Source organism: Pimephales promelas, chromosome 14 (assembly GCF_988280905.1).
Source record: "Pimephales promelas chromosome 14, fPimPro1.hap1.1, whole genome shotgun sequence".
Lineage (NCBI taxonomy): Eukaryota > Metazoa > Chordata > Actinopteri > Cypriniformes > Leuciscidae > Pimephales > Pimephales promelas.
In genome coordinates, this window is record NC_142782.1 from 8,734,637 (window position 1) to 8,761,213 (window position 26,577).

The following is a 26,577-nucleotide window of genomic DNA, read 5'->3' on the forward strand; positions in this document are numbered from 1 at the left end:
AAACTATTAGTTGCCCGGCCAGTATAACATAAGTTAGCATAAATTTAACTTCACATACAATTCTATCAACAACTGGCTACGGTCGCTACGTGCTAAGAAGCTAACGCAACATAGCCAGCCTGGATACTAAATGCTATGAAAGTTAGCCATCATTAGTTAGTTTATCATCAAAATGTGTCCATATATCACGTCTCTTCTTTCTCCCGAGCCCCGTGCAAAGCATGTTTTACTTTTAACCTGTCGCCGCCGCCTCACCGTGAATCCAGCTCCTGTCTGCTCCATGTGTTGTGTAGGCTATTCTGACTGTGCCCGCCCGCTCCAGGTTTGAACGTGGGTGTGTGTGGCGGAAGAGCTGACGAGGAGGAGGCGGAGGAGGAGACGGGATTTGACAAAACCATATCATATAATAATATGTAATTTTCGTCTCGTCTTTGTTCGTGAACTAAAATGTCCATAGATTTTAGCCCAGTCTTTATTTACCGAACTGCATTTTCGTCTCGTCTTTATTAGTCTACGAAAATTATTTCTGATTTAGTCCCAGTTATTGTTTATTAGTCGGGATTTTAGTCTCGTCTCGTCTAGTTTTCGTTCGGTGAAAAATGTGCGTTGACGAAAATATTTTCGTTTAGTTTTCGTTAACGAAATTAACACTACTTACTTGCTCACTGGGAGAAAGGTCTCTCAATTAGGCCGGATGTTGCCACTCTTTTCACAAGAAGAGCCACCAGAAGGAGGCGGAATGTGGAGAGCACTAAAACAGTGCCCTTAAACTTCTGTGGAGGTCACACCTCTCGAAATTGACTTGACTGAGAAAACGTCTCGGTTACGTATGTAACCCTCGTTCCCTGAGTAGGGAACGGAGACGTTACGTCAGAAGTGACGGAGATTGGGGGATTTCGCATAGAAAGCCAATCCTCTTCGAGTATTTAAACACGAGCCAATGGCATGCAATGCCTTGGGGCTGCGGAAATTTGCATAGCGTACTCCGCCCTACTCCGTGAGTATAAAAGGAGGAAGTGAACGCAACCGCAGTATGTCTTCGCTGAGGAGCCAAGACTGAACTCGGCATCTACCCAGCGATACAGCAGAAGTGGCAGGGAGACGTAACGTCTCCATTCCCTACTCAGGGAACGAGGGTTACATACGTAACCGAGACGTTCCCTTTCGTAGTCACTTCGAGTTACGTCAGAAGTGACGGAGATTGGGGGTCTGTGCCATCACGCCATCTTCAAGCTGTCTTCCAGTGCCCTGCGAAAGACTGAACCCCCGAGTTTTATCTCTTTTTTTTTTTTTTTTTTTTTTGGGGGATCCGACTTTGACACAGGATTACCAAGGTACACTGGGAAACATATCCCGAAGGGGACATGCTACCAGTTGCCTACCGAAGGGAGGACTTAAGAACAAATATGGCCACATAGGGACGCATATGGAACACTGGAGTACCAACCGCAGGTGGCTAAAATTTAAACTCCAGGGGTGGCAGATGGCTTGCCAAGGGAAGACACATGCTCAGGGAGGCTTACAGTGGATAATACACATGAGACGGTTACCAAGGGGAACCGTGCGCATGGAGGCACCTAGCTAGCATCCAGAGCAACAGCAGTGGTGCCCGCATCGTCGGTGCTGGAGGACTCGAGACTTCAAAGGAAGAACTGAGGAGATATCGCACTTATCCAGTCCGGGGAGTGGAGTGGCGAGCAAGCGAAGACACCTGAGCGGGTCCAGTACCGGCCGGAACGAGTACGAGAGAGGACACTGGCTCAATTCGCAGATTATAGAATCTGGCGAAGGTGTTGGGTGTCGCCCAGCCTGCAGCTCTGCAGATGTCTGTTAGCGAGGCGCCGTGCGCTAAAGCCCAAGAGGAGGCTACACTCTGAGTGGAATGGGCCGTCACACCAAGGGGGCACGGAAGGCCTTGCTGCTGGTAAGACAAAGCAATGGCATCCACTATCCAGTGGGACAGCCGTTGCTTTGAGAGAGCCCTTCCCTTCTGGCTCCCTCCATAACAGACAAAGAGCTGGTCTGAGGTCCTGAAACACTGCGTCCTGTCGACATAGGTGCGGAGAGCACGTACCGGACAGAGCAGTGCCAAGGCTGGGTCTGCCTCCTCCGGGGGCAGCGCTTGCAGGTTCACCACCTGGTCCCGGAAGGGAGTGGTGGGAACCTTGGGCACATATCCAGGCCGGGGTCTCAGGATCACGTGAGAGTAAGCCGGCCCGAACTCCAGGCACGCTTCGTCAACGGAGAATGCGTGCAGGTCCCCTACCCTCTTGATGGAGGCCAATGCAACCAGGTGTGCTGTCTTCATGGACAGAAACTTAAGCTCTACTGAATGCAAAGGCTCAAAGGGATGCCTCTGCAGAGCACTTAAAACTACTGAGAGGTCCCAAGAGGGTACGAGGGGAGGACGAGGCGGATGCAGCCTCCTCGCTCCCCTCAGGAACCTGATGACCAGGTCGTGCTTCCCTAAGGACTTACCTTCCACTGCTTCATGAGAAGCGGCAATGGCCGCGACATAGACCTTAAGAGTGGAGGGCGACAGCCTGCGCTCCAACCCTTCTTGCAGGAAGGAAAGCACGACACTGATCGGACATCTCCGGGGGTCTTCTCCGCAAGAAGAGCACCAATTGACGAAGAGGTTCCACTTCAACGCATAAAGGTGTCTCGTGGACGACGCTCTTGCGGAAGTGATGGTTGCCGCCACCGCAGGTGGCAGCGAACTCAGACCTGCCTCGTCCCGTCCAGGAGCCACACGTGCAGCCTCCAAAGATCGGGACGAGGGTGCCACAGAGTGCCCCGTCTCTGAGAGAGTAGGTCTTGTCTCAGAGGAATAGGCCAAGGAGGTGCTGTCGCGAGGAGCATGAGATCGGAGAACCATGTCTTGGTGGGCCAATAGGGGGCTACCAGCAAGACCTGCTCCTCGTCCTCCTTGATCTTGCACAACACCCGTGCAAGGAGGCTCACTGGGGGAAACGCATACTTGCGTGGGCCCCGTGGCCAGCTGTGCGCCAGCGCATCCGAACCGAGAGTGCCCCAGGTCAGAGAATAAAACTGGGCGCAGTGGGCTGAGTCCCGGGAGGCGAACAGATCTATCTGTGCCTCCCCGAACTCTTTCCAGATCAGCTGGACCGACTGGGGATGGAGTCGCCACTCGCCGGAGATAGGGCGGACCCGAGACAGCTCGTCGGCTGCCCAGTTCCGGTCTCCAGGAATGTGAACTGCACGAAGGGACCTCAGGTGCTTCTGACTCCATATCAAGAGGTGGCGGGCGAGCTGCGACAACTGGCGCGAGCGTAGACCCCCCTGGTGGTTGATGTACGCTACAGCCGTAGTGTTGTCTGAACGGACAAGCACATGCTGGCCCTTGAGCAACGCTCTGAAGCGGTGCAGGGCGAGCCGTACTGCCAGCAGCTCGAGGCAATTGATGTGCATGAGGCGCTGGGCCCCCGTCCAGGAGCCGGCGGCTGCATGCCCATTGCACATGGCACCCCAACCCGTGGTAGATGCATCCGTGGAGACGATGAGATGCCTGGAAACTCGCTGAATAGGGACGCCCGTCCGTAAAAAGCTGGGGTTCGACCACGGGAAGAAGGTTCGCCGGCATGCCGGAGTCACTGGGACTCGGAGCGAGCCGCGATGCCATGCCCACCTCGGGACTCGATCGCGAAGCCACAGCTGAAGCGGTCTCATATGAAGCAAACCGAGCGGCGTTGCCGCGGCCGCGGATGCCATATGCCCCAGGAGCCTCTGAAAAAGTTTCAGTGGAACCGCACTCTTGCCCTCGAACTGACGAAGACAAGTCAGCAGTGAGTGTGCGCGCTCGTTCGTGAGCTGCGCGGACATGGCGACCGAGTCTATCTCCACGCCGAGAAAAGAGATCCTCTGCACGGGGCAAAGTTTGCTCTTCTCTCGGTTGACCCGAAGGCCCAGACGGGCTAGGTGCCGGAGCACCAAGTCTCTGTGTTCGCAAAGCTGAGCTCGAGAGTGTGCTAGTATCAGCCAGTCGTCGAGATAATTCAGGATGCGAACCCCGTGTTCGCGAAGGGGAACAAGGGCTGCCTCGACGATCTTCGTGAAGACGCGAGGGGACAGAGCTAACCCGAATGGGAGAACGGCGTACTGATATGCCTGGCCCTTGAAGGCAAACCGAAGAAACGGTCTGTGTCGAGGTAAGATGGACACATGGAAGTACGCGTCCTTCAGGTCGATCGCTGCAAACCAATCCTGATACCGAACACATTCGAAAATGCGTTTGGCCGTGAGCATTTTGAACGGTAGTCGATGGAGAGAACGGTTCAAAATGCGCAGGTCCAGGATCGGTCGTAACCCACCGGTCTTCTTGGGGACAATGAAGTAGGGGCTGTAAAACCCGGACCTCACCTCGGCTGGAGGGACCGTCTCGATTGCACCCTTCGCCAGCAGGGTCGCAATCTCCGCTCTCAGGACTGGGGCATTGCCACCGACTATCGTGGAGCGAACTCCCCTGAAGCGGGGAGGAGACCGTGCGAACTGAATCGCGTAGCCGAATCTGATCGTTCTGATGACCCAGCGGGATACCCCGGGAAGCGCTAGCCAGGCTTCCAGGAAGTGAGCCAACGGGGTCATGTGAACCACAGACGTCCCCCCGGAGGGGCAGCGTGGCGGGTCGACTGGCACGCGTGCAGGGATGACCCCGCTCGGATGCGTCGAAGCCCGCTCCCCGACAGAAGGGACCAGGGAAAGCGGAGCGTTCCACGGGGGTCCGTTCTGCCGGGGGTCTGGCGAGAGAGGGGGAAGGGATTGGTGTAGCCCGGGGACGACACACGCACCCTTCCGCGCCCTCCGAGACAGAGAGGAGTGAGTGGGCCGACACACTGGGGCATCGGGGGCACTCACTCCAGTCTGTGAGCTCAGTGAGGATGTCAAGTCTTTCTTTAACCAGTTCAGGGTGCTGCCCACCCGTGGGTGAGCAGTGGGGAGCTGAGAACAAAAGATTCTCCCCCGGCCCTCCACCGGGGGAAGGAGGGGGCCTGCTACCACCTCCTGGGAAAGACTCGAGATCGACACTGAGCCGCCCGTGTCAGGATCTTCGCTTGGCCTGGCGTTTAGCGGGGCGAGCGGCCTGAGGGGGCTGTGACGCCGGCCTGCGGCCTCCTCGACGCCGGGGCCCGGGTGAAGGCTGCTGCTGGGGCCGGGCGGGAGGGAGGGGAGCCGCAGGGGGGCGTCCCCGGCGGCGAGCAGGGGGAGGCACCTGTGCCGACGACTGGGTGGAGGCAGCAGCTGGTCGTCGGGGCAGGATGTGTCTGATGGCCTCCGTCTGCTTCTGGGCAGTGGAGAACTGTTGGGCGAAGTCCTCGACCGCACCGCCGAAAAGGCCAACCTGGGATAGCGGAGCGTCGAGCAGACGAGTCCGCTCAGCGCTCCGCGTATCCGCCAGGTTGAGCCACAGATGACGCTCCTGAACCACGCTAGTGGCCATCACCTGACCAACGGCGCGAGCAGCCACTTTCGTTGCCCGGAGAGGCAAGGTCAGTGGCGGACCGCAGTTCTTTGAATGCCGTCGGATCAGTCCCGCCCTCGTGCATGTCTCTGAGCAACTTCGCTTGGAAGACCTGCAAAGTGGTCATAGCATGCAGAGCGGAGGCCGCCTGTCCCGCCGCTCTGTAGGATCGCGCCGCCATAGCAGACGAGAACCCACAGGCTTTGGATGGGTGCTTAGGAGGACCACGGGTGGAAGCGCTCTGTGGACACAGCTGCATCGCAACAGAGCGCTCCACCGGGGGCATCCCAGTGTACCCACAGGCGGCCCCGCCGTCGAGGGAGGGAAAGGCGGGGGAGAGATCGCGCTCTCGAGTGGACAAAGGAGCCCCCCAAGAGCGCGATAACTCCGCATGCAGCTCGGGGAAAAAAGGTATTGGAGTCGGCCGTGGCTTTGCAGCGGCAGCCTTGTCCAAAAACCAATTATCCATCCGTGAGAGGTCGGGGCAGGATGGAGGTTTCCATTCTAGCCCGATACTCCCAGCGGCTCGAGACAGCATGGCCGTCATCTCGGGATCTGACGCGGACAACGCTGGGACTCCCGAAGGAGGCAACGCAGCCGGATCTTCCTCTCCCGAGGAATCAAGCCCGCCTAGTGATGCTGTGATAGACATCGCATCATCATCTGGGGCGCTGCTCGAAGCAGCCGGTGCCGCCGAAGAGACAACCGACCGAGTCGAACTAGCGCCCGCTGGCTCACGCACTGAGGCGGGAGGTGTGGCCCGAGGAATCGTCGGGGCTTTATCCCACACCGTCACCGTTAGATCGCCCGGTCCCCGGGTCGACGGGCCCCCTTTCGTGAAGGAAGCCGATCGAGTAGGGGGGACCGGGGCTCTCACTCTAGTGAGATCATTGAGCCGCGACCTCAGTGTGGAGATGGTCATGGTCCCACAGAAGGTACATGAGTCATCCACGAACGCTGCTGCTGCATGCTGAATGCCCAAGCAAACAAAGCAGCGTTCGTGACCATCAGATGACGACAGAAATCTACCACATCCAGAAGGGCACGGGCGAACCATCTTTAAAAAGACGTGCCGCGTGCAGCTCTTTTACAGAGAGGAGAGAAATTCACTCTTTCAGCGCTGAGGCTACCAGGGAGAAGCGCAAAGTCTGGCAAACCACTGCACAGATCGCAGGCAATGCAGAATCTCGCTGGGTACCGCCGTCACACCAACACTGAAGAGGACGCTCGTCTCGAAGAGTCTTGAATCAGCTTTGAGGAGTGAAGAGGTTCTCTTGGCTCCGAAGCGAAAACATACTGCGGTTGCATTCACTTCCTCCTTTTATACTCACGGAGTAGGGCGGAGTACGCTATGCAAATTTCCGCAGCCCCAAGGCATTGCATGCCATTGGCTCGTGTTTAAATACTCGAAGAGGATTGGCTTTCTATGCGAAATCCCCCAATCTCCGTCACTTCTGACGTAACTCGAAGTGACTACGAAAGGGAACTGTAATTTTCAAGTGGGAAAAGTTTTTTTGTTTGGAAGCTGACTCGTTTGCATGATCAGAGTGGGCTGGCAGTTTTGTGTCCTTTAGTCTTATTAATATAACAAGCATACAATGCATTTCAAGGAGGAGATATACACCAATGTTAAACAAAGATGATTTTGATAGGCTGCAAGATATAGAGGTATATACTACAATAACTAGTATTCCATCATAAGGCATGCCTAAAACAGTATACAATACTGTATTCAATTCTTCAGAACAGTATACAATTATTTAAGCGCAAAGGAGCAACCTGAAAAAATGATCATCGTGATGATTTGATAGTCTGGATAAAACAGTTATTGCTATAAAGAACATACAAATTGTTTCCTGGAAAGTTGACAGTTAAAGAAAAAATCAAATGGCAGACCGTGATCCGGGTTCAGACCCTGGTTTAGTTCCAACTGGTCCGCGAGACATAATCGTCATTAATTTTTCACATAATTGTCACTGTTGTACCATTTTACCATTTCCAGTTAAAGTGAGTGGCATGTCAAAACAACGGTGTGCTCAAATGAACTTTCGGCACTGTATGCTCTAATAATTTTATCCAGAAAAGAAATCACTTTATTCAAGCTCTTTCCGTTCCATGCGTGTTGTTTTCCCTTGCTAAAGACACTAAAGCATCTGAAAGAGCTGAAGATGACGTGGTTATTTTAACAACATTAGTAGAAACACAGTGATCAGTAAAATAGATGGATACTTTTGCTAAAACACTGCAGAAAACTAGCTTGGCTAACGTCAGACCACGTCTCATTGACATTGAGACGTGGTCTGGGAACCTCATGTTTATTTTCATAGATAGGAAACCCAGGCTAGCAGAAAACAGCAATGCTGCAAATACAGTACTTTTATCTGGCATATATGACTCTGACTGTTCAAACCAGGTTTGTGACATGACGTTCTAGATTTAGCATTATTAATCAGCATGTAAGAGCATTAAAAACACACACACACACACACACACACACACACACACACACACATGATTGTTATAATTGGGGAAAATTCTTTGTTGATGGAAAGACAACAAAAACTTAGAAATTTCTAGTTTTTCTGCTCATGATGAAGGCATTTAGATTATTATGTATTGTACAATGTTTGTTTGTTTTTAGTAGATAGTCATTTTAAGCAAAATATAAAAATAGAAAAACAACTCTGAACCCTATTTCCTGTAAGGCATATGTATTACCTTTCAATATTCATATCTAATTGTGCTCAACTGATCACTTACATTTTCTTTAGAAAATATGTTTTTTTTCTTTCCTGTTTTATTAATTGTTAGGTCACTCCTTGACCCAGTTTGTGCGCCACTGTGCTGACCACTTTCTGAACAGCGAGCACAAGGAGATCCGCATGGAGGCAGCACGTACCTGCTCACGGCTGCTCACCCCGTCTATTCACCTGATCAGCGGACATGGACATGTGGTCAGTCAAACCGCTGTGCAGGTGGTGGCTGATGTTCTCAGCAAGTTACTGGTGGTTGGCATCACTGACCCAGGTGAGAGACACAGCTGTTTCCATGCATGTTAGCTTATAGATTATGTATATACACATTTCTGTGTGCAACTAGGTTTATACCATAAATTTAATGAAAACGGGTTGCATAGTGGAGAAAATGAACAACTAGAAGACTTAAGAAATAGAATTACATTAAGTTGAGTTTTGGCCAGTAAGGTTTAATACATATAATCTGGGGTTCTGTTAATAGTTTAAATTATTAAAGGTGTCATATAATGCTAATTTGAAAAGTTCATCATCATGATTATTGGGTGTATTAGAATAGGTTAACATGCTTTAATATTCAAAAAACACATTAATTTTCATGTACTTTACATTGTTGCAGTAACTCTATTCCCAGTTTGTCTGAAACACTTTGAGTTCCAGTTTCTACAAAGCCCCTTTTCCATAACACAAGCTTCAGCTTCCATGGCTTCTTAAGCAATTGTAAACGGCAAACAGTTATTGTCGTTGGTTTTACAATATCAGTTCAAGCCCGAGTCAGATTCTGAGAATAATCAATCAGATCGATCGGAAGCAACCTTGCAAGCACGACTTGTGTAGTGCCGGCGTTGTACTCTCCCAAGTTCAGGAAGCTTTACTCCATAAAATGCGCTGTACACAAAATAACTTTTGGGTTACCGTTAAAAATAAAACCTAAGCAATGATTCCTAATGTCATTCGTCATTAATTCCTCAAGGATGACTTCCTTGTTTAATGGGAAGTGTTGCTCAACTTGTCTCTACAAAATGGTGCTCAGTAGTGTTAAGGCCAGGTGAAATACTTCTTACTTTGGGAGAATAGAGTTAATGGGTGCTACTCATTTCTTATTTGTGCACCCTTGCGTTTTTTCATCGCTTCCTAACTCCTGTGAGGACCAGCTACTTCTCACTGTACTCCTCCCTCTTACAACGACATACATTTTGGATGCTGTTCGATCCAAAATGCTTGAAATGAAGAGAGAGTACTTTAGATACTTTTGGACAACAACCATGTATTTCACTGCTGTGAGATGAAATAGTCGATACTCTTCTCAAAGCTTTCGCCAGCTCTTAGACACTTGCTCAGCATTTTTCTGCTAAATAAATCCCATTCCGTACATAAATCCCAAGATGACTATTTATTCTCATCAATGTTTCTTTGTTGTCAGCATGAATCTAAGAATGTTTCAGTAACAGATACGTAACTAAGAAAGTGCTCCTACTTTTATTTTTTACTTACAAACATTTTCCTTTAACTTGTTTTATTTGTGTAACTTCTGGGGGATGTACTCATTTTTCCAAGACAATGTTTTATCACTTAAAAAAAAAAAATCTTATTTTCCTCTTTAATATTGACATGCTTTTTTTGTAATTGATCTACCGGATTTGTAAAGATGTAAAATATTCTTTGTGAAGAGAAATTGCTAAATTGTAAGTTCAGAGGGGGTATACTCATTTATGCTGTGCACTGTACATGTGGCTTCCTCTCAGATCCTGATATTCGATACTGTGTGCTGGCCTCCCTGGACGAACGCTTTGATGCCCACCTGGCACAAGCGGAGAACCTCCAGGCTCTGTTTGTGGCACTAAATGATGAAGTGTTTGAGATTCGTGAACTGGCCATCTGCACTATTGGCCGTCTTAGCAGTATGAACCCTGCCTTTGTCATGCCCTTCCTGCGCAAGATGCTTATTCAGGTATTTACATTTTTCACAGCACATGGCTATGTTTGAAATGGCATCCTACCATACTCATACTACTCTTATATATTTTCAATATTCAGTGCTCCCAACATGTGAGAGTGTACAGATGGTATCACCAACAGCTGATGTGTTAGCACCAGCATTAAAAAATAAAAATCAGAACTAATAATAATACTAGCGATAATACAAAAATACAGCCAAATGGTGTTCTAATTCTAAAACAATTCTAATCAGTGTGTAAATTTGATATCCAACAACAAATATTTGCTTAAAATGCATATTATTTTAGATTAACTTATTGCACTTATTTTTCTCCATTTATAAAGTTGAAAAATGACTCTGTTGCTGTTATTTCAAATTGTTTTGCAAAATGGAAATATACGCATGAATTTCAATTCATAACATTTATAGAATATATAAAATAAAGGTAAAATGTAAGTTGTGCGCTGGAGAAAAGCATCTCTTAAATGTATTAAACAACACAAGCCTTAGTGATATTGTCTTGTTATTTGGCCTGAGACTGAAATTGCCATTTGACACTATATCTCACAACTTATTTTATCTTGTATTTCATGTGTCTATAAGAAACACTTGACACTTGAAAGTAAGTAAAAATTTTAGGACAACTGCTGATAACTATATTGTATTTCTTGGAATTTCTAAGAATAACTTTTTACACAAACCTAACATCTCATTATTATAAAGTAACTAATTTGTAATTATAAGTGACTGTAATTTAAAGCGCATTTTAAAAATAACTCACTTGAAAAGACATTTAGTACTAATGTGATTGTATATTAGCATAACTGTGATTGTATATATAAATATGCATGAAATAAGAAAATTGTTGCATTACTCAAGTTGTTGTAGTTTTATAGTAATATTAAATCAACTCGCTGAAATGGAGAAATATTTATGTACATTATCTTGTGAATACCTGCAGAAACCACGTGAAATTGGAGTTAATAGATTTTTCAAAATATTTTTTTTTTTATTGTGAGTTTGTCTAAATAATGACTTTAAACATATAGTTAATACATTCAGAAAACTATGTTAATTCTATTAATTGTTATATGTTATACATCATATGTAATGTATAATATAAATCAAGGCATTTCTACAAATCTAAAATGAATATAATTTTATGAATATAATGAATAAAAAGATTTATCCTCTTGTAGGGGAAATTTTTAGGTTCAAAGGTACTTCAGTACAGATCACTTCTGAATTACAGTTACTGTATCTAAATTTAGTGTAAAGATGTCTTCAGTCTCGGACGACCAATAATATTAGTTAAAATAGAGATTTTAAAGATTGTGTGGATACACTATTCTACACAATGTTCTCTTTTTTATACTGCACATTTTGCCAAATGTAGTAGGTTATAATAATATACTCATACTAAACACTGAGTTGTTACGAGGAGTTTTAGCCATTTCTTTCTATGACTTTACTTCATCTCCGTTACCAACAGATGGCAGTGAGTAAATGTTTTTCTGCTGAAATAGCAGCTGTTTTGTTTCACCATAGCTCTAGTCAGCCTTGTCTGACTCTGTTTTTCCTGGCACCTCAACAAATTCACTTAACTGTGTTTTCCCTGGCACCTCAACAAATTCACTTAACTGTTGGCTAGCAACTTATACAGATTTCATATTGCTTGGAAACCTTTAATGTTAAGTGTGCTGCTATTACATTCTTATTAGAAGAGTTATTGTTTTATTTGTTTTTATTATAATATAGTCTATTATAATACAGTCTCTGTTTATATCAAATATTAATTATTTTGACACACATCTGTTATGAATGTGTCTGTAGTTACACTGAATAATGCCTCGGTACTGTCCAATGCAATAAAATGTTGTCCAGATCCTGACTGAGCTGGAACATAGCGGTGTGGGCCGAAACAAAGAGCAAAGTGCCCGCATGTTGGGTCACTTGGTGTCTAATGCCCCCAGACTCATCCGCCCATACATGGAACCCATTCTCAAGGTACAGTCACGTCCTTAATACCTCTGCATGTGTTTTAGGGATGTTGTCAAATGTGTTGTGAAATTTTGTAACAAGAAGTTTGTTTGTACTTGGAAAATAGCCAAAATAATTTCTGCAGTTGAGATTCGCAAAATGTTAGTGTTCCAATTTCAGAATGAAAACTTTTCACAGTTTAATCCACAGCATGAATTTTCAAGAATCAATATTCATTTTCTTAAAGTGCCCTGTAAACAATGTTTTAACTTTGTTAAACCCAATTTTTTATAAAACTTGATAAACACAGACTTTCATTAGAAAAGATAAAAACTTACCAAAGCTTTAATATGGTCAGCATATAATGTAGGATTGGTCAGTTGTTTTTTGCAAAGTGGATTAATTACTGTCTCGTTCATGTGACGACGTGTTTTTTTCAGTATAGTTTTGTTGCTATTAATAGTGCTTTATACTACATTTTTAATTCATAATGAGGTAAATTTTTAATTCATTATGATTCCCATATCTAATAACTTACCAGTCCATTTTCTGGATGTAGATATTGTGATGGTCTGAAAGTGTGACTAAATGTTTGGGTTCCAATTTTGTTCTTCACACAGGCCCTCATCTTAAAGCTGAAAGATCCCGATCCAAACCCTGCAGTCGTTATCAGTGTTTTAGCTACCATTGGAGAACTAGCCCAGGTAATGGATCATTTTCTAGGCTGATCTTTTGACATCATCTACAGTATCTTTAAAATAACCATGTCTACTTCCTACTCAGTGCTGCACAATATTTAGGAAACTTTCAGGAGAATGGTTAGTGTAGCTCTGTTGAGACGAAAAACATAGAGAGTTAATGTTTTTGGACAATGGTTGAGGAGGAGGTTGGAGAAAAGGGATTAAGTGTAAAGGCCATTGCACACTGAGTATGAAATTTTCGTATGCGTTTTTTCGTGTTCGTCAGCCTAAAAATTCGTCAAGCACAGAAACCTTGCACACTGAGTCCGATGCGTATTTATTAAACCTTTGCACGGAAAAAAAACGCAAAAAATACAAAATGGATTCGTCAAGCAGTGAGAATGATTTTGTTGTTCTCTCTGTCTTTGAAAAGAGAAGAAAGAGAAAATATTACGTCTATCCAATCCTGAAATTGCGCCGAGAGGAAGCACCTCCTTATCAAGGAGTTGCGGATTTATCCCGAGCGATTCAAAATTTACCTCAGAATGTCAGTGGAACAGTTTGATGCTTTGCTTGCGATTCTGGAGCCATATTTTAAAAACAAGACCACCAATTTCCGTGAACCAATCGATCCTGAACAGAGACTGTCAGTATGTCTAAGGTATGGACACACAGACACACACACACACAAGCGCGCGCGGCTCGGTGGAAGCGCTGGGTACTGGGCAGACAGAATAGCTGTATACTGTAGGCTACAGGTTATATATTGTACCCAAATAATACATTAGTTATCGAATTGGCTTCTCAAGCACACCTTAATCGATCCGAAATTTCAATCTGATTGAAAGGGGAGGTTTTTCCTTTCATAATCCAATCGAGAGAAGAGAACATACATTTGATCGAATTGAAAACTGAAACTAAAAGCACTGCGCATATGATGTGCGGAACAAGCTCCATAGGACGAGCTCGGCTGATGCTGGCTGAAAATGCTGGCTGTGGATGCGAAAAATGCAGAAAATCGAACCCGATCCGAATTTTTTTATGACGGACGAAAGTTTCGTAGGTGGTGTGCAAGCGTGATTGACATAACATGAGGTCGAATCTTTTTTTTAACGTGAGAAAATTTCGGATGCGAATTTCGGACTCACTGTGCAATGGCCATAAGAGCGAATAGTTTTTTCCAAAGCAGATAAATGGTGACATTTATTATGCCTACTACGTTTGGTATTAAACAATGGACTACAGCCACCTGGATGATTCACATTCAAAATGATGCAACACTCAAAAAGTCAACCCTGAAAGCTCATTGATTTTGTTCAGTTGAAATGTTGTCAATCGTGTCCCTTTCTTTAATATGTACCAGGTGAGTGGACTGGAGATGAGGAAATGGATGGATGAGCTGTTCCCCATCATTATGGACATGCTGCAGGACTCATCTTCTTTAGCCAAGCGACAGGTTTGCTCATTTCCATGTTAAACTTTAGGCCCATCGTTACATTATGTTTGTATTTTTATATTTTTTTGTTTGATAGTGTGATCTGAGATTTGGCAGTTTCATTAACCTTAGTAGCCGCTTTTCCACTGTCGGGCCACTGCAAGCCAGGGCTTAAGATGTGCCAGGAGGGCCAATAGCCTAGGACCTCAAGCACCGAGCTCAAAATTAAGTTCAGTTTCCACTGTCTGGCCATTAGCCCCGCAGCACAGCTCTAAAGCCTGCCTTAAACACGCCTCCATAGAACGACATCATCATTTTACCAACTGACTGAAAACAATCTCGATCGCAAAATGAGCATGACAGAAGCAAAGTCTTTACTTAAAGATATAAAATTCCAGAATTGATATTTGACATGTTTTACAATTTTTTTGTTTTCAGTGACCGTAATTTATTCATTTGTGTCGGGAGTGCACATTAATCATGCTGAATCAAACCGGTATTTACCATTTAACATAAAAGAACACATACCTATTCAGTTGCACCTAATTTCATTTATTTGTTCACAGGAATGCACAGGAAGTTCAAAGGCTTACACAATTACAAAAATATTAAGATTAAATAGGGATGGGGCGGTATGAAAATTTCATATCACGATTATAGTGTCCAAAATTATCGCGATTATCAATATCACGGTTTTGTTAAAATTAGATGAAAGTGTTCAAAAAGAACTGATGCTCACACTGAAAACATTTCAACAAGTTTTATAAATGAAAATCAACAAACAACAAATAAAACAAGCCTCTCTATGCAGTTTTTTTAAGCAAGATTCTATTCTATGGCATTTCCTTCTTTATAATGCCTGACGTCAATAGCAACGCATTATTACACACACACAGCGCACATCAATATCACAACGGACACGCGCTCGTTTCATTCAAATACAACTTGCCGGCCATCTTGTGTCTCCAGTTTTTGATTGTTTTGAAAATGAAATCAGAGTTCATTTATTGTTTACAGAGTTTGATAATATTGGTGTGATCATCTTGTCTGGACGATTGTTTTACTAAATGAATTTATAAACGGGTAAGATTTAAAACATTAGCTAAACTCATTATCAATTCAATATGTCCTCGTAATTATGTGGTAAAAATAAAATCGGTGTAATACGTGATGTATCTATACATTACTATCCCTTAAAACGTCACTCTTAATAATAATCTTATTTGAAGATGTTCGTTCGTCTTTTGGCTCAAAGACACTTGCTGCAAACTTTTCTTCGCGGAAGCTTCACTTATTTCAAGTGAGTGACATAAAATGTTTAAACTCAAAACAACATTTCGTGCCCAATATTTTCCCAGACGTAGTTTTGGTATTGAGGTCAAAGTTAACTTGCCTTGCGTTCGCTATACAACAGCGGGTGATGGTTACACAAGAAGACGACTCGGCAGATTTGAAGTGTTTCTTTTGGACAGTGACTTTTTGTTCTGCAGACAGGGTGACTATCCTCGATCGAGTTTCCCTCAGGACTTTTGTAAAAGCCTAACTATGACCACTCCTCAGATTTGGTCCTCTTAAAAAGCTGAATCTCCCAAGCACGGTCACTGCCTTCCGCCATTCCTTCTCGAAAAGTAAACATTGCGTGCGGCGTGCGGCTGCGTCAGACTGGCCGATAGGATTTACAGTGTGTTATTAAAATCGCGATAATCAATCACGGTTTTAATGATAATTACATTTTAAATGATATTACTAACCGTCAGTATATTTCATCGTGGTTTATCGCGAAACCGGTTATCGTCCCATCCCTAATATGTTTACATTACATACATACATTTCTTTAGAAAACGTTAGCCTTTATTAAAGGGGGGGTTGACTGCGATTTCACTTTTTTCATTTTAAATAGTGTGTAATGTTGCTGTTGGTGCATGAACAGTATCTGCAAAGTTGCAGTGCTGAAAGTTCAGTGTAAGCAGAGATATCGTCTTTTAAAAATCAGGAAGTATATTGCCTACAAAAACGACTCGATTGGGACTACAGCTGGGTTTTAGACGTCACTAACGCACACATTTGCATCAACCCCTCCCTCCGGAATATGAAAAAAAGGGCATGCGCATATTTCTGCGGCACGTCGAGTGTGTTATGTTCACCCAGCTGTCAGGTCTTCTGTGTTCGAGCTTCCCACGGACGCTGTACTTTGTCAACAATGGATACTATTTATGTTTGATTATGTTCCTGAAAATGACAATCGCAATCTAGCTCTCTGTGCTGCGCATTTTACGGAAGACAGCTTCCAGAATCTCCACGAGTTCAATGCCGACAAGTTCAATTCAACAAGAAACTGTTACTAAAACATGAAGCAGTTCCGACTTTAAAACAAGAGGCAGCAGTTGTTGGGCCACAACCTGTAAGTAGGCTAAGACTTCATCATTTTAAATGTATTTGCATGTATAATTCCAGACGTAGTCTTGTTAAATGCCAGCGCTGGCTTTATAGCCACTAGGCTAGTAGTTATGCTATTTTGTGTCTACGACAAACGCAAACATTATGGACCTGAATTTTGTATACGTACTAATATTGTAAATGTATTTTTCTTGTGTATATGTTTTATGACGTTATTTCCGATTTGATCAAGAACGTGAACTTGCCAACGCTGTTTGAGATGCTATTGTGTAAAACAAACGTGTATAAAGTTAAAAAATGTAGCAAATTATCATTCAGAAACGTTTAGTAAGAGCCGTGTGTGGTGAGGTTCTGTTTGACTCTCTTCATCGCCGCTTTCTCGGTCTGATTATGCCTCAAACTGATACTGCAGTTCGACACATATTTACATCTGGACCGGAGCTCATGACATGCACGTTTCGCCCGTAAAGGTAATGGGTGTTAACCTTCCGGACAACGTGAGCAACAGTTTAGCCAATCACAACACACCGGGCCAAACTAACCAATCTGAGCCCAGTGCCTGTTTCCGAGGGAGTGGTTTCATAGACTCAGGAAGTCGACCGGTCGTTCAGGGTACTTAGGAGAGCACGGCTGACAATAAAGGTGAAGTTTATGAAAAATAAGACTTTTAAAAAAAGGAAAAACCACAAATACATGTTATATTGCACCCCATAAACACAATCATGTAAAGAAAAAAAGCAGTCAACCCCCCCCCTTTAATTTTCAACAGATGGAGCTCACGAGAAGAAAACAGGAGTTATTAGTTAAACAAGTTAACAGGAGTGCATGTTTTTATGTTGAAATATACAGATGCATTAGTCCGGTATCAATAAAGCCACAAGGAAGAGACAGGTAAAACATTAAACTGAAATAAATACACGATTATTTACACGATTATCTTGTCTACATGAATTGTCTACATTCTTCAAGCAGTCGCTGGTATTTTTCATAAACTTGCATTTATTATTGCAATGGGTACGCATAAGTATCCTTTAGCATTCCAAATAAATAAATGTCTGCCTCATATGGTGATCAGAATCGCTATCGTATCAGAAGGATGTAATTTTTAAAAACTTGCTGGTGTCTGAAAGTGAGTTTTGAGCTGAAAATTGTTTAAAATGTTGAAGTTAGCTGGTAGCCTGGTATGATAACATGGGAAATGTGCAGCAGTGTTGACCTTGAACACTTCCAGTGTTGTCTTCTGCTCCAATAAACTCCGCCTTTGTTCATGACCACTCCTCAAGCCCCACTTGACCCGCTTTTGACCAAGGTATTCGGCGGGCCCTGAAGTGCCCCTGAAGTGACCGTGACGGGCCCTGGCACGCACTAACACGCTCACTTTTGGCCAGACAGCGGAAACACGGCTAGTGAGCCGTACATAGCATATAACTTCAATGTTATATTTCAAGAATTGCTCTTTATTAAATTATTGACCATATATTAAAAGGTTAGTTCACTCCAAAATGAAAATTAAGTCATTAATTACTCACCCTAATGCTGTATCAACCCCTAAAGACCTTCGTTCATCTTCGGAACACAAATGAAGATATTTTTGATTACATTTGAGAGGTGGATCACTGCTAAATTTGAGAGGTGGATAGGCTGCCTAAGGGATCGAAACTTGATGGCCCAGAAAGTCAATGAAGAAAATGTTTAAATATTCCATATGACAACAGTGGCTTAAGTATAGGTTTATCAAGCGACGAGAATACTTTTTGTTCGAAAAAACAAACAAAAATAACGACTTTATTCGACTATTCCTTTTCTTCCTTGTAGGCCTGAGACGAGAGTTCAAGAAATTTCCACGACGCATGCGCGAGAATTGTGATCTCCTTCAACTACTTCAGTTCAGTTCTCGCGCATGTGTCGTGGAAATCTCTTGAACTCTCTCAGGCCTACAAGCTGTAGGCCTGAAAAAGTAAGCTGCCTTACCTTTGGGTAAAGGAGAGACATGGTTTGAATGGAAACTTTTTTTTAAACTCATTAATAACATGTTAATGTTTTTTTTAAAACATTAACAACAACAAAAAAATTCTATTTTTATGCACATATATTTTCTTGCCTCTGAAGCAGTTTGGATTTTGTCCTTTGCAAAGCATTAGGGGTAATTAAAGGCACTTTACTTTCCCTTCTCCATAACAACAATGGAAACATTCTGACATACTTGCATACTTCAATAATATTTGGAGGCAGTCTAGAGTGCACACTTTGAGTCTAAAAGGTTTTATAGTCCCATTATGAGGTGCGGTCAGATGTCTTCAACATTTACAAAACTTTTACACAAGGCTTTCATTCTTGGTGTGACGTTGTGATATTCTGCTTTAGCAATCAGGGGTGTTGTAGTTTGGATGTTTTAGGTTGCCTGAGGTTCACAGAAGCTCATGTAACTAAATGCTTTACCTTCTTTGGACTGTGTCTGGGGCTTTATTTGTCTTTTTAGAAGTCAATCTTTAAAAGTCATTTTCTCAATAAAACAGCTTAAAAGAGCACTCAGTGATATTTCCTTATTTGAAAAAAAAGAAAAAAAAAAAGAAATAGTATAGTACTTTTGTTTAAATAGGTTTAAAATAATGCACACTCGCATGATAAAGGCTCCAGTCCTGTCAGTAGATTAATGAAATAAAATAAAAAAATGTACAAGTAGCAGGTAACCTCATGAAGACAAGCATGTTGAGATCAGATGACCCGCTGAAAACAGCTCATATCATCTCAGTAGCCCCTCTGACAATAGCCGTTTTCAACTATTTTTATGCGCAATTTGATATATTGTATTCAAAAATGCTGGATGGAACAAGAAGAATACTAAAAATACACATAAAAAAACTTACAGTACATAGAAAATATACATTTGTAGTAAAATACATTTACCCGGCTAAATTCCTCGATATGCAGCAAAAAACTTGTGACTTTGCCTTAACAGTGGGTGTGATTGTTTGACAGTTTGTCATCAAAATGATTTGTGGTAATTCCCTCCCAGAAGTCTCTCACATCATTGCATTCCCAAACACCAGACATCTTAACGCAAGATAACATGACAGCGTTTATTGCGTTTCGTCTGTGCACTATGAGACGCAAGTGATTTATGTAGGGAAGCAAAGCCACAGTGGCTTCACCAATTACAGCAACTTCCAGTTTTATTACAGATATTTTGCACCATTTTTCCAGGAATTTTGTTCTCTTGAATACATGGGATGGAAAACAGTGCTTTATTTGCAGTGTTTTGTGAGATATTCCAATTTGGCACAAAGTTAAATTTGCAGCTTTGGAAGGAAGCTTTTCAATGAGGTTGGTGTCATGGTTTCAGTACCATGACTGCAAGTCCAAAATGACTGCAATATCAGTGAACCAAAAAATTTATCTGAAATCTAATACTCTGTCTGAGTACTACATTTAATGAAGAACAAGCTTAAAAACGTATGTTCTATATAGTATGAATGTGGAATGAAATCCAGATACATTATATCCACCATGTGTATTTTTCATGTGATCTACAGCGTCAGGGATAGTAAAGTTACTCATGGGATAGTAAAGTTTCTATTGGATGCACACTTTAGAATCTCGGCGAAGATTTTTTTAGTACTTTCTCCCGATCTGTTTTATAAATATTATGAATTTGGACATACTAACTCATTCCACATACGGATTTTCACCTAGGTGGGAAGTAGATTTCGACAGACAGAGTGCACTTTTAATATTCCCACATAAAGCTGACCAATGTTGCTAAAAAATATTTGGATATCTTTAATTATTTTGATGATATTTATTATCTTATGTTTAGAAATTATTTACTTTTTAGTTTCTCTCAGAGAAACCATAATTTCAACAAATTAACTGTTGCAGAATAGTTTCAATGTTTAATATATGGAGAAATAAAACAGTAAAATCAAATAAAAAATGATGTAACATGTTTTCCACTGTCATTTATAGCCAACAATATATATTTATCATACACTGTCAGGAAATACTGGGAAAAGATAGTGTAGGAATTTAATGATTCAGCATTCACAAATGTCACAGACCAAACACAAAACCTATTAAAATCATCATGATAGCCAAACACTTATAATGAATATTTGGTAATCATAAATAAAATGCACAATAACACTCTTTTGTCTTCTGTCCCACCAGGTGGCACTTTGGACTTTGGGTCAACAAGTAGCCAGTACAGGGTATGTGGTGGAGCCATACAGGAAGTACCCATCTCTACTGGAGGTGCTACTCAACTTCCTGAAGACAGAACAGAACCAGGGGATTAGGAGAGAGGTATTGATTTCTATTCTTGTCATTCAATGCCACATTCCATGAATTTGGGTTCAATGTAGGAAATTCCACCTCAGGTCAAAGTTTAGTGGTTTTAGTTATTTTATTATTATAATTTTAGCAATGATCATTGATTAACCTTAAAAAGGGAGAAAACGTGTGCAATAAAAAAAAAAAAAATAAGAATGGATAATGGGGTTACACATTTAGCATAAAATCACCGGTTACTCATTAGGGGGTAAATAGTTTGGGACCAAATGTTGGTTTGTAGGTTTTGATAAAATATATTTTTTTTTCAATAGAGATTTTTTTAGCTTGATGAATGTAATCAATAATTTTTTTTTTATATATAAAAATTAAGATCATTTAATGTGAGTCTACTTTTTCAATGGGGGAATTTATGCTTTTTGCATACAAGGATGTATGCAAAATATATCTCATTCAATTTTCTTACAAATTATTTTTGGTAAATCATTAAAATGTTACTATAATGTGGTTATCAGTAGAACATATAAATTATGATACTGTTGTGTGATAATTGATAATTGTTTAATACTAGAGTGTACATGCATTTAATGTGCTTAAAATAGCTACATTTATGTTAGTTCATATTTTTTTCTTACATATTTAATAGTTTACTCTATACAGAAGATGGAATTTGCTTAAAAAAAGTATTGCACTTGTACCCTAGAATATGAAACCATTTCCATTTTTAAGTTGAAGTTGTGCTTCTGTCACTTTTGTTAGGCTATACGTGTGTTAGGTCTGCTTGGAGCTCTGGATCCCTACAAACACAAGGTGAACATTGGTATGATTGACCAGTCTCGTGATGCTTCTGCTGTCAGCCTCTCAGAGTCCAAGTCCAGCCAGGATTCAGGTGATCAGATACACCCATAGCTTGTTTGAGCATGCACATCCAGACACAGTGGGTTCTCAGCACACCAATGTGAGTTCACATCAACACAATTAATCACTGATGCATAGAAGAGGCCGGCCATCCAACACACGTGCTCTCCAGAGCAAACCAACCACATCTTCATTTTATCCTTTTCTTTCCAGAAAGACAGCCAATACTCCTGGGTAGCGTGCTGACAGATTGTTTGGCCTTTCACAAAAATTTGTGCAAACATTTCATCCTTTATTGGTGACTTTCTTTGTAGAATTTTTTTCTTTTTTTTTGTTGCAATTCCATACCCTGCATGAGCACAATAAAGTCTTTTAAAGGTACAATTAAAGTAGATCAAATTACAATGCTGTTTTCATAAGTCGTTTTACACCCATATCATTATCACTCGTTTCCCACCCATATCATTCTTTTCCTAATTTCATATGCATGTGCCCAATAATCAGAACAAACAGTTCTTAGTTAATAGACATTTCTTCTCCAACTGTTGTGAACACAGTGCCCAAGTGCAACATATCCACTATTTCTTAATCCAGAATTTAAATGGAATGTTCCCTGAAATACAAATTACAGCTTATAGCTGTAATCATCTTTCATCTTTCCAGTGAGATTGTGAGAATTTCTACTTGAAATTGAGATTGAAAAGAACAATTACTGTTGCATTTGTATGAATTTGTAGAACTTTTAAAACCAAGGGGTAAGGCTTTCTTGATTATCATTGCTCCATTGCCGAGATGGTCCTCACTGCAGAACACGAAATCCAGGGGATCCAGCTTGCATATACCTAAACCTACCCATCTCCGCCCCCTGAGCCCTAACCCCACCCCTAATCCTTACCAATCTCCACCCCTTAGATCTGAATCCAACTCCACCCCTGGATCTTGTGTACTGCAATGAGAGATACTGTAACTACACCATTTGGCGGCTAAGGTGCCACCAGATCACCATCGTTCTGATGCCATTTTATTTAGGCTCTAGAGTCACATACATTTAGCTGTACTAGTCACATGACACTTGACAATATTGGCTTGTGGTTTTATGAGCGAAGATTGAAGATTGAGTGGGTTATTATATGTATTACAGCTCCTCATGGCAAGTGTCTGGCCTTATTAGTCATTCTTCAGAGTATCAGTGTCCAGCAGCTCAAACCTTAATCTCCTGTTGTGCAGAGAGAATAAATAGTTTTAACAGCAGGGCCTCATAAAGAAGCATGCAGCAGGAAGTATAGATGTCTCTCCAGTGATGCATTAGGATAAAGTAAAGGTCACCGCCTGGGGAAGCTCTGTCTGGGTCTGTACTTTTTCTCCTGTCCCACTTTAAGAAAAATATCTTCTCATAGGCTGAGAATTGTCTGCCGACCCTCTTATTGTGATAACAGAGCAATGGGAAGTTTAGTGCTGAAGGTGAGCTCAGTGAATGGTGGGCAGGAAGAAAGTTTATGCACGGTTCTCAGGATCTTGAGTAATTTAAGTGATTTTTTTTTTTTTTTATACAAAAATATGCATATAACCCATATATTTTAGATTTATTATTTGCTTTAAATTAAATTAAGATTGTATTTTTGGTAATTGAACCTGAATGAATTTTAAATGAATGTGCTATATTTAAGATCATATATTTGTTTTTCTTAAAATTTGAACTAACATTAACTTTATTCTCAGCTGAATTATAAATATTTTATTTCTGTACAAATTAAAAACACATTTGATTTTTCTTTTTTAATCAATGTAGAATGTGTAACTGAAATATAAACAGATTAGGGCTCTGTTCGAGGACAAGAAACTAAAACCAATGCGACATGATGAATGTTTGTTTCCCAAACCATCTCAGAGTAACAGCTTACTTTTCTTTCTTACTATATTCTTTCTTACTATAAACTGTGCTGCAGAGCTTGCATCAGTCAAAGCATGTTACATTTTGCATGTCGTCCACAATAACCCTAAAGGCACCAGGGTGGCGGTGTTACCGGCTTCACACACACACACATATATATATATATATATATATTTGCCGTGGCAACGAATCAAACTTTAACATTCTTTTTTGATGCTTTTGGGACTCTTAGCATGCTTGAAATTGCTTGAAACTCGACAGATACATCACATTTATTAGCCAGTAGACATGTGCAACTATGGCAAAAGATTAAAGTAATGTCAAAAAAGTAAACACTAAAAGCCTCATATCTTATAAAAATGTAATTGAAGAGTTCAGATGCAAAAGCCTCTAAATGCCATTTAAAATTTTCTTCTTTAATGATGATTTTTTATCAAACTTGTATATTTAAGTTCAGTAATTTCACTTAAATAACAATTAATAGGTAATTATCATTGACATTTAAGTGAAATCACTGAACTTAAATATACAAGCTTGATAAAAATTATCATTCTAGAAGAAAATTTCAAATGGCACTTAGAGGCTTTTGCATCTGAACTCTTCAATTATACATCATTTGTTTCTAAATTAAATTATACAAATATTATAACTAAACCAATTTTTCCAATTTTTGTTTACGTTCAAAAACAGCCAGAATGATTGTAAAATTCAGAAAAAAATAATAATAATCTGAGTCATACTTAGTGCTATACTGCCCTCTTGTGTTCCATATCAGGTAGGCCTATTGTGTATATTCCCACTGGTTAATCAACTTGTGACTCGGGACTTGGGAGCTTTTAAATCACTTACTTAAAACCGAAAGTCAAAATACGGATATCTGCACAAGACATTAATGGTGTGGAGTAGAGCGAGCATTTTAAATAAATTCCTATTAAGTAGGATTGAACTAAACAGACTGAATGTTCACTCTGTTCTGCTGGTTCCTCGCTGGTGGATCATATGATTATTTTGTCATGATCTATGACAAAAATGCTATTATAAACTATATTAATGGATAATACACATTGCTATTTGTATTGTTGAAAAATACATTCATGAAAAACAAGATAACAAAAATCAAAAAGATATAGCCATGACTGCTATAAAATTGAGACAACATGTTTGAAATGTATAGCACAGATGTTTAATGAGGCAGCAACATATAATTGAAAGGCAATTAATAATCTGTCATTGCGTCACTGCATTATGATATTAAAGGCTCCAATACAGTGCAGCACAAAGCGTTTATGTGCATCCCGAGCGGAGAATGATGTGCTTGAAGCCACATGAAGTTACAGTGCGTTGAGACCGCATTGAAAAGTTCAAAGCACAAAGGAAATACATATTTATGAACAGTGCTATACAAGCAGCAAATTGACTACTCTGAAATATATCATATATGAATTTAATTTCTATAGAATTGTCCCTTGAGAAGATATTCTAAAATGTTAGCTGAAATGTGAGGGGTGTACTCACTTTTATGAGATACTGTATTTATGCTGATTAAAAAAAAAAAAACAATTTTCAGGAATTTAAATTCTTTTTTGAGTTTTGTTTTTAGAACAATCTTAAAAAGATGAGAATATTCATTAGAAATGATTTGGGAATACAAAATATTATTTACCATCTAACATTTTGAATGTTATTATTCTCAACAGCTGACTACAGTACCAGTGAGATGCTGGTCAACATGGGCAACCTGCCACTAGATGAGTTTTACCCAGCAGTTGCCATAGTGACTCTGATGCGTATCCTGCGTGACCCATCGTTGTCCAATCACCACACCATGGTGGTGCAGGCCGTCACTTTCATTTTCAAATCGCTTGGCCTGAAATGTGTGCAGTTCCTGCCTCAGGTTATGCCCACCTTTCTCAACGTCATCAGAGTGTGTGATGCCAGCATCAGAGAGGTACAGTACTGTAAATGTACTTTTTCAGTGCAATGCGTTTCTGTTGATCTTTCTGGACAATCTTTTGTTAATAAAGTAATGCTTTGTACAAAAAAAATATTTAGAATTGAACGTTAAAGCATAAATCAAATGAAATCCAGAAATGTATCATGTTGATGGTTTGCCAAGGCATTGCAACACGTAACATGTTCTTCTTTTACTCTGGTGTACAATCAGTCAATGACAATCAGGCTTGTTTTTCTTTTTTAAAGGAATAATCTGGGTTCAGTACAAGTTAAGCTATTTCAACATTATTTATGACAATGTTAGCTACCAGAAAAAAATAAGTTTGACCCTCTATTTATAAATATGTAAAAAAGCAAAAGCGAAAAAATCAGGGTTAAAGTGAGGCACTTTCAGTGAATTGGGGCTAAATTTTGAAGGCTTTAAAAGCATAAATTTGAAGATAATTATTTTATAAAAGCATTTAAATTTCATTCTTCTTTTAAAACTTGGGTATTATTTGATCTGTAAAGCAGTTTAAAATGGCTCATAAAGCAATACACACTGCCAATTATTTTGTAAATGCTGTTGTCACTACCTGAATTTTTTCAGGAGTTAATTTGTAGAATGCAGTTGTGTCTCGTAAATTAATGAACAGGGCAAATTACAATGCGGTAATTAGTACAATACATTCTTTGACAATGCAGCTGCAATTTAATAAAAGCATCAGTGGAAGGGGAAAATTCTTTGCAAGTGATCTGCTGACAATGCGTAAATTCAGTTCAGTTCTCTTTATTGTCATTTAAACATGAAGGAACACAAATCTATCATCTATCTATCATCTATCTATACCAGCTAAAACATGGCAGCAACACTTAGCAACTCACCAGATATACTTAACAACATACTAATAAATTCTTGTCATGTGCTAGCTTCATGCAACAACAC

The 26,577-nt window shown here is 41.3% G+C and overlaps 1 protein-coding gene across 1 annotated transcript in view; it reads left to right on the forward strand.

Moving 5' to 3' along the window:
* Positions 1-26,577, forward strand: part of mtor (mechanistic target of rapamycin kinase) — a 277,311-nt gene that overhangs the window by 20,456 nt on the left and 230,278 nt on the right. The window contains exons 12-19 of the mRNA XM_039678643.2: positions 8,291-8,506; positions 9,978-10,183; positions 12,056-12,178; positions 12,772-12,855; positions 14,195-14,287; positions 20,831-20,965; positions 21,710-21,839; positions 25,397-25,647. Coding sequence (XP_039534577.1) covers positions 8,291-8,506; positions 9,978-10,183; positions 12,056-12,178; positions 12,772-12,855; positions 14,195-14,287; positions 20,831-20,965; positions 21,710-21,839; positions 25,397-25,647 — 1,238 coding nt within the window. The remainder of the gene's footprint in view (positions 1-8,290; positions 8,507-9,977; positions 10,184-12,055; positions 12,179-12,771; positions 12,856-14,194; positions 14,288-20,830; positions 20,966-21,709; positions 21,840-25,396; positions 25,648-26,577) is intronic.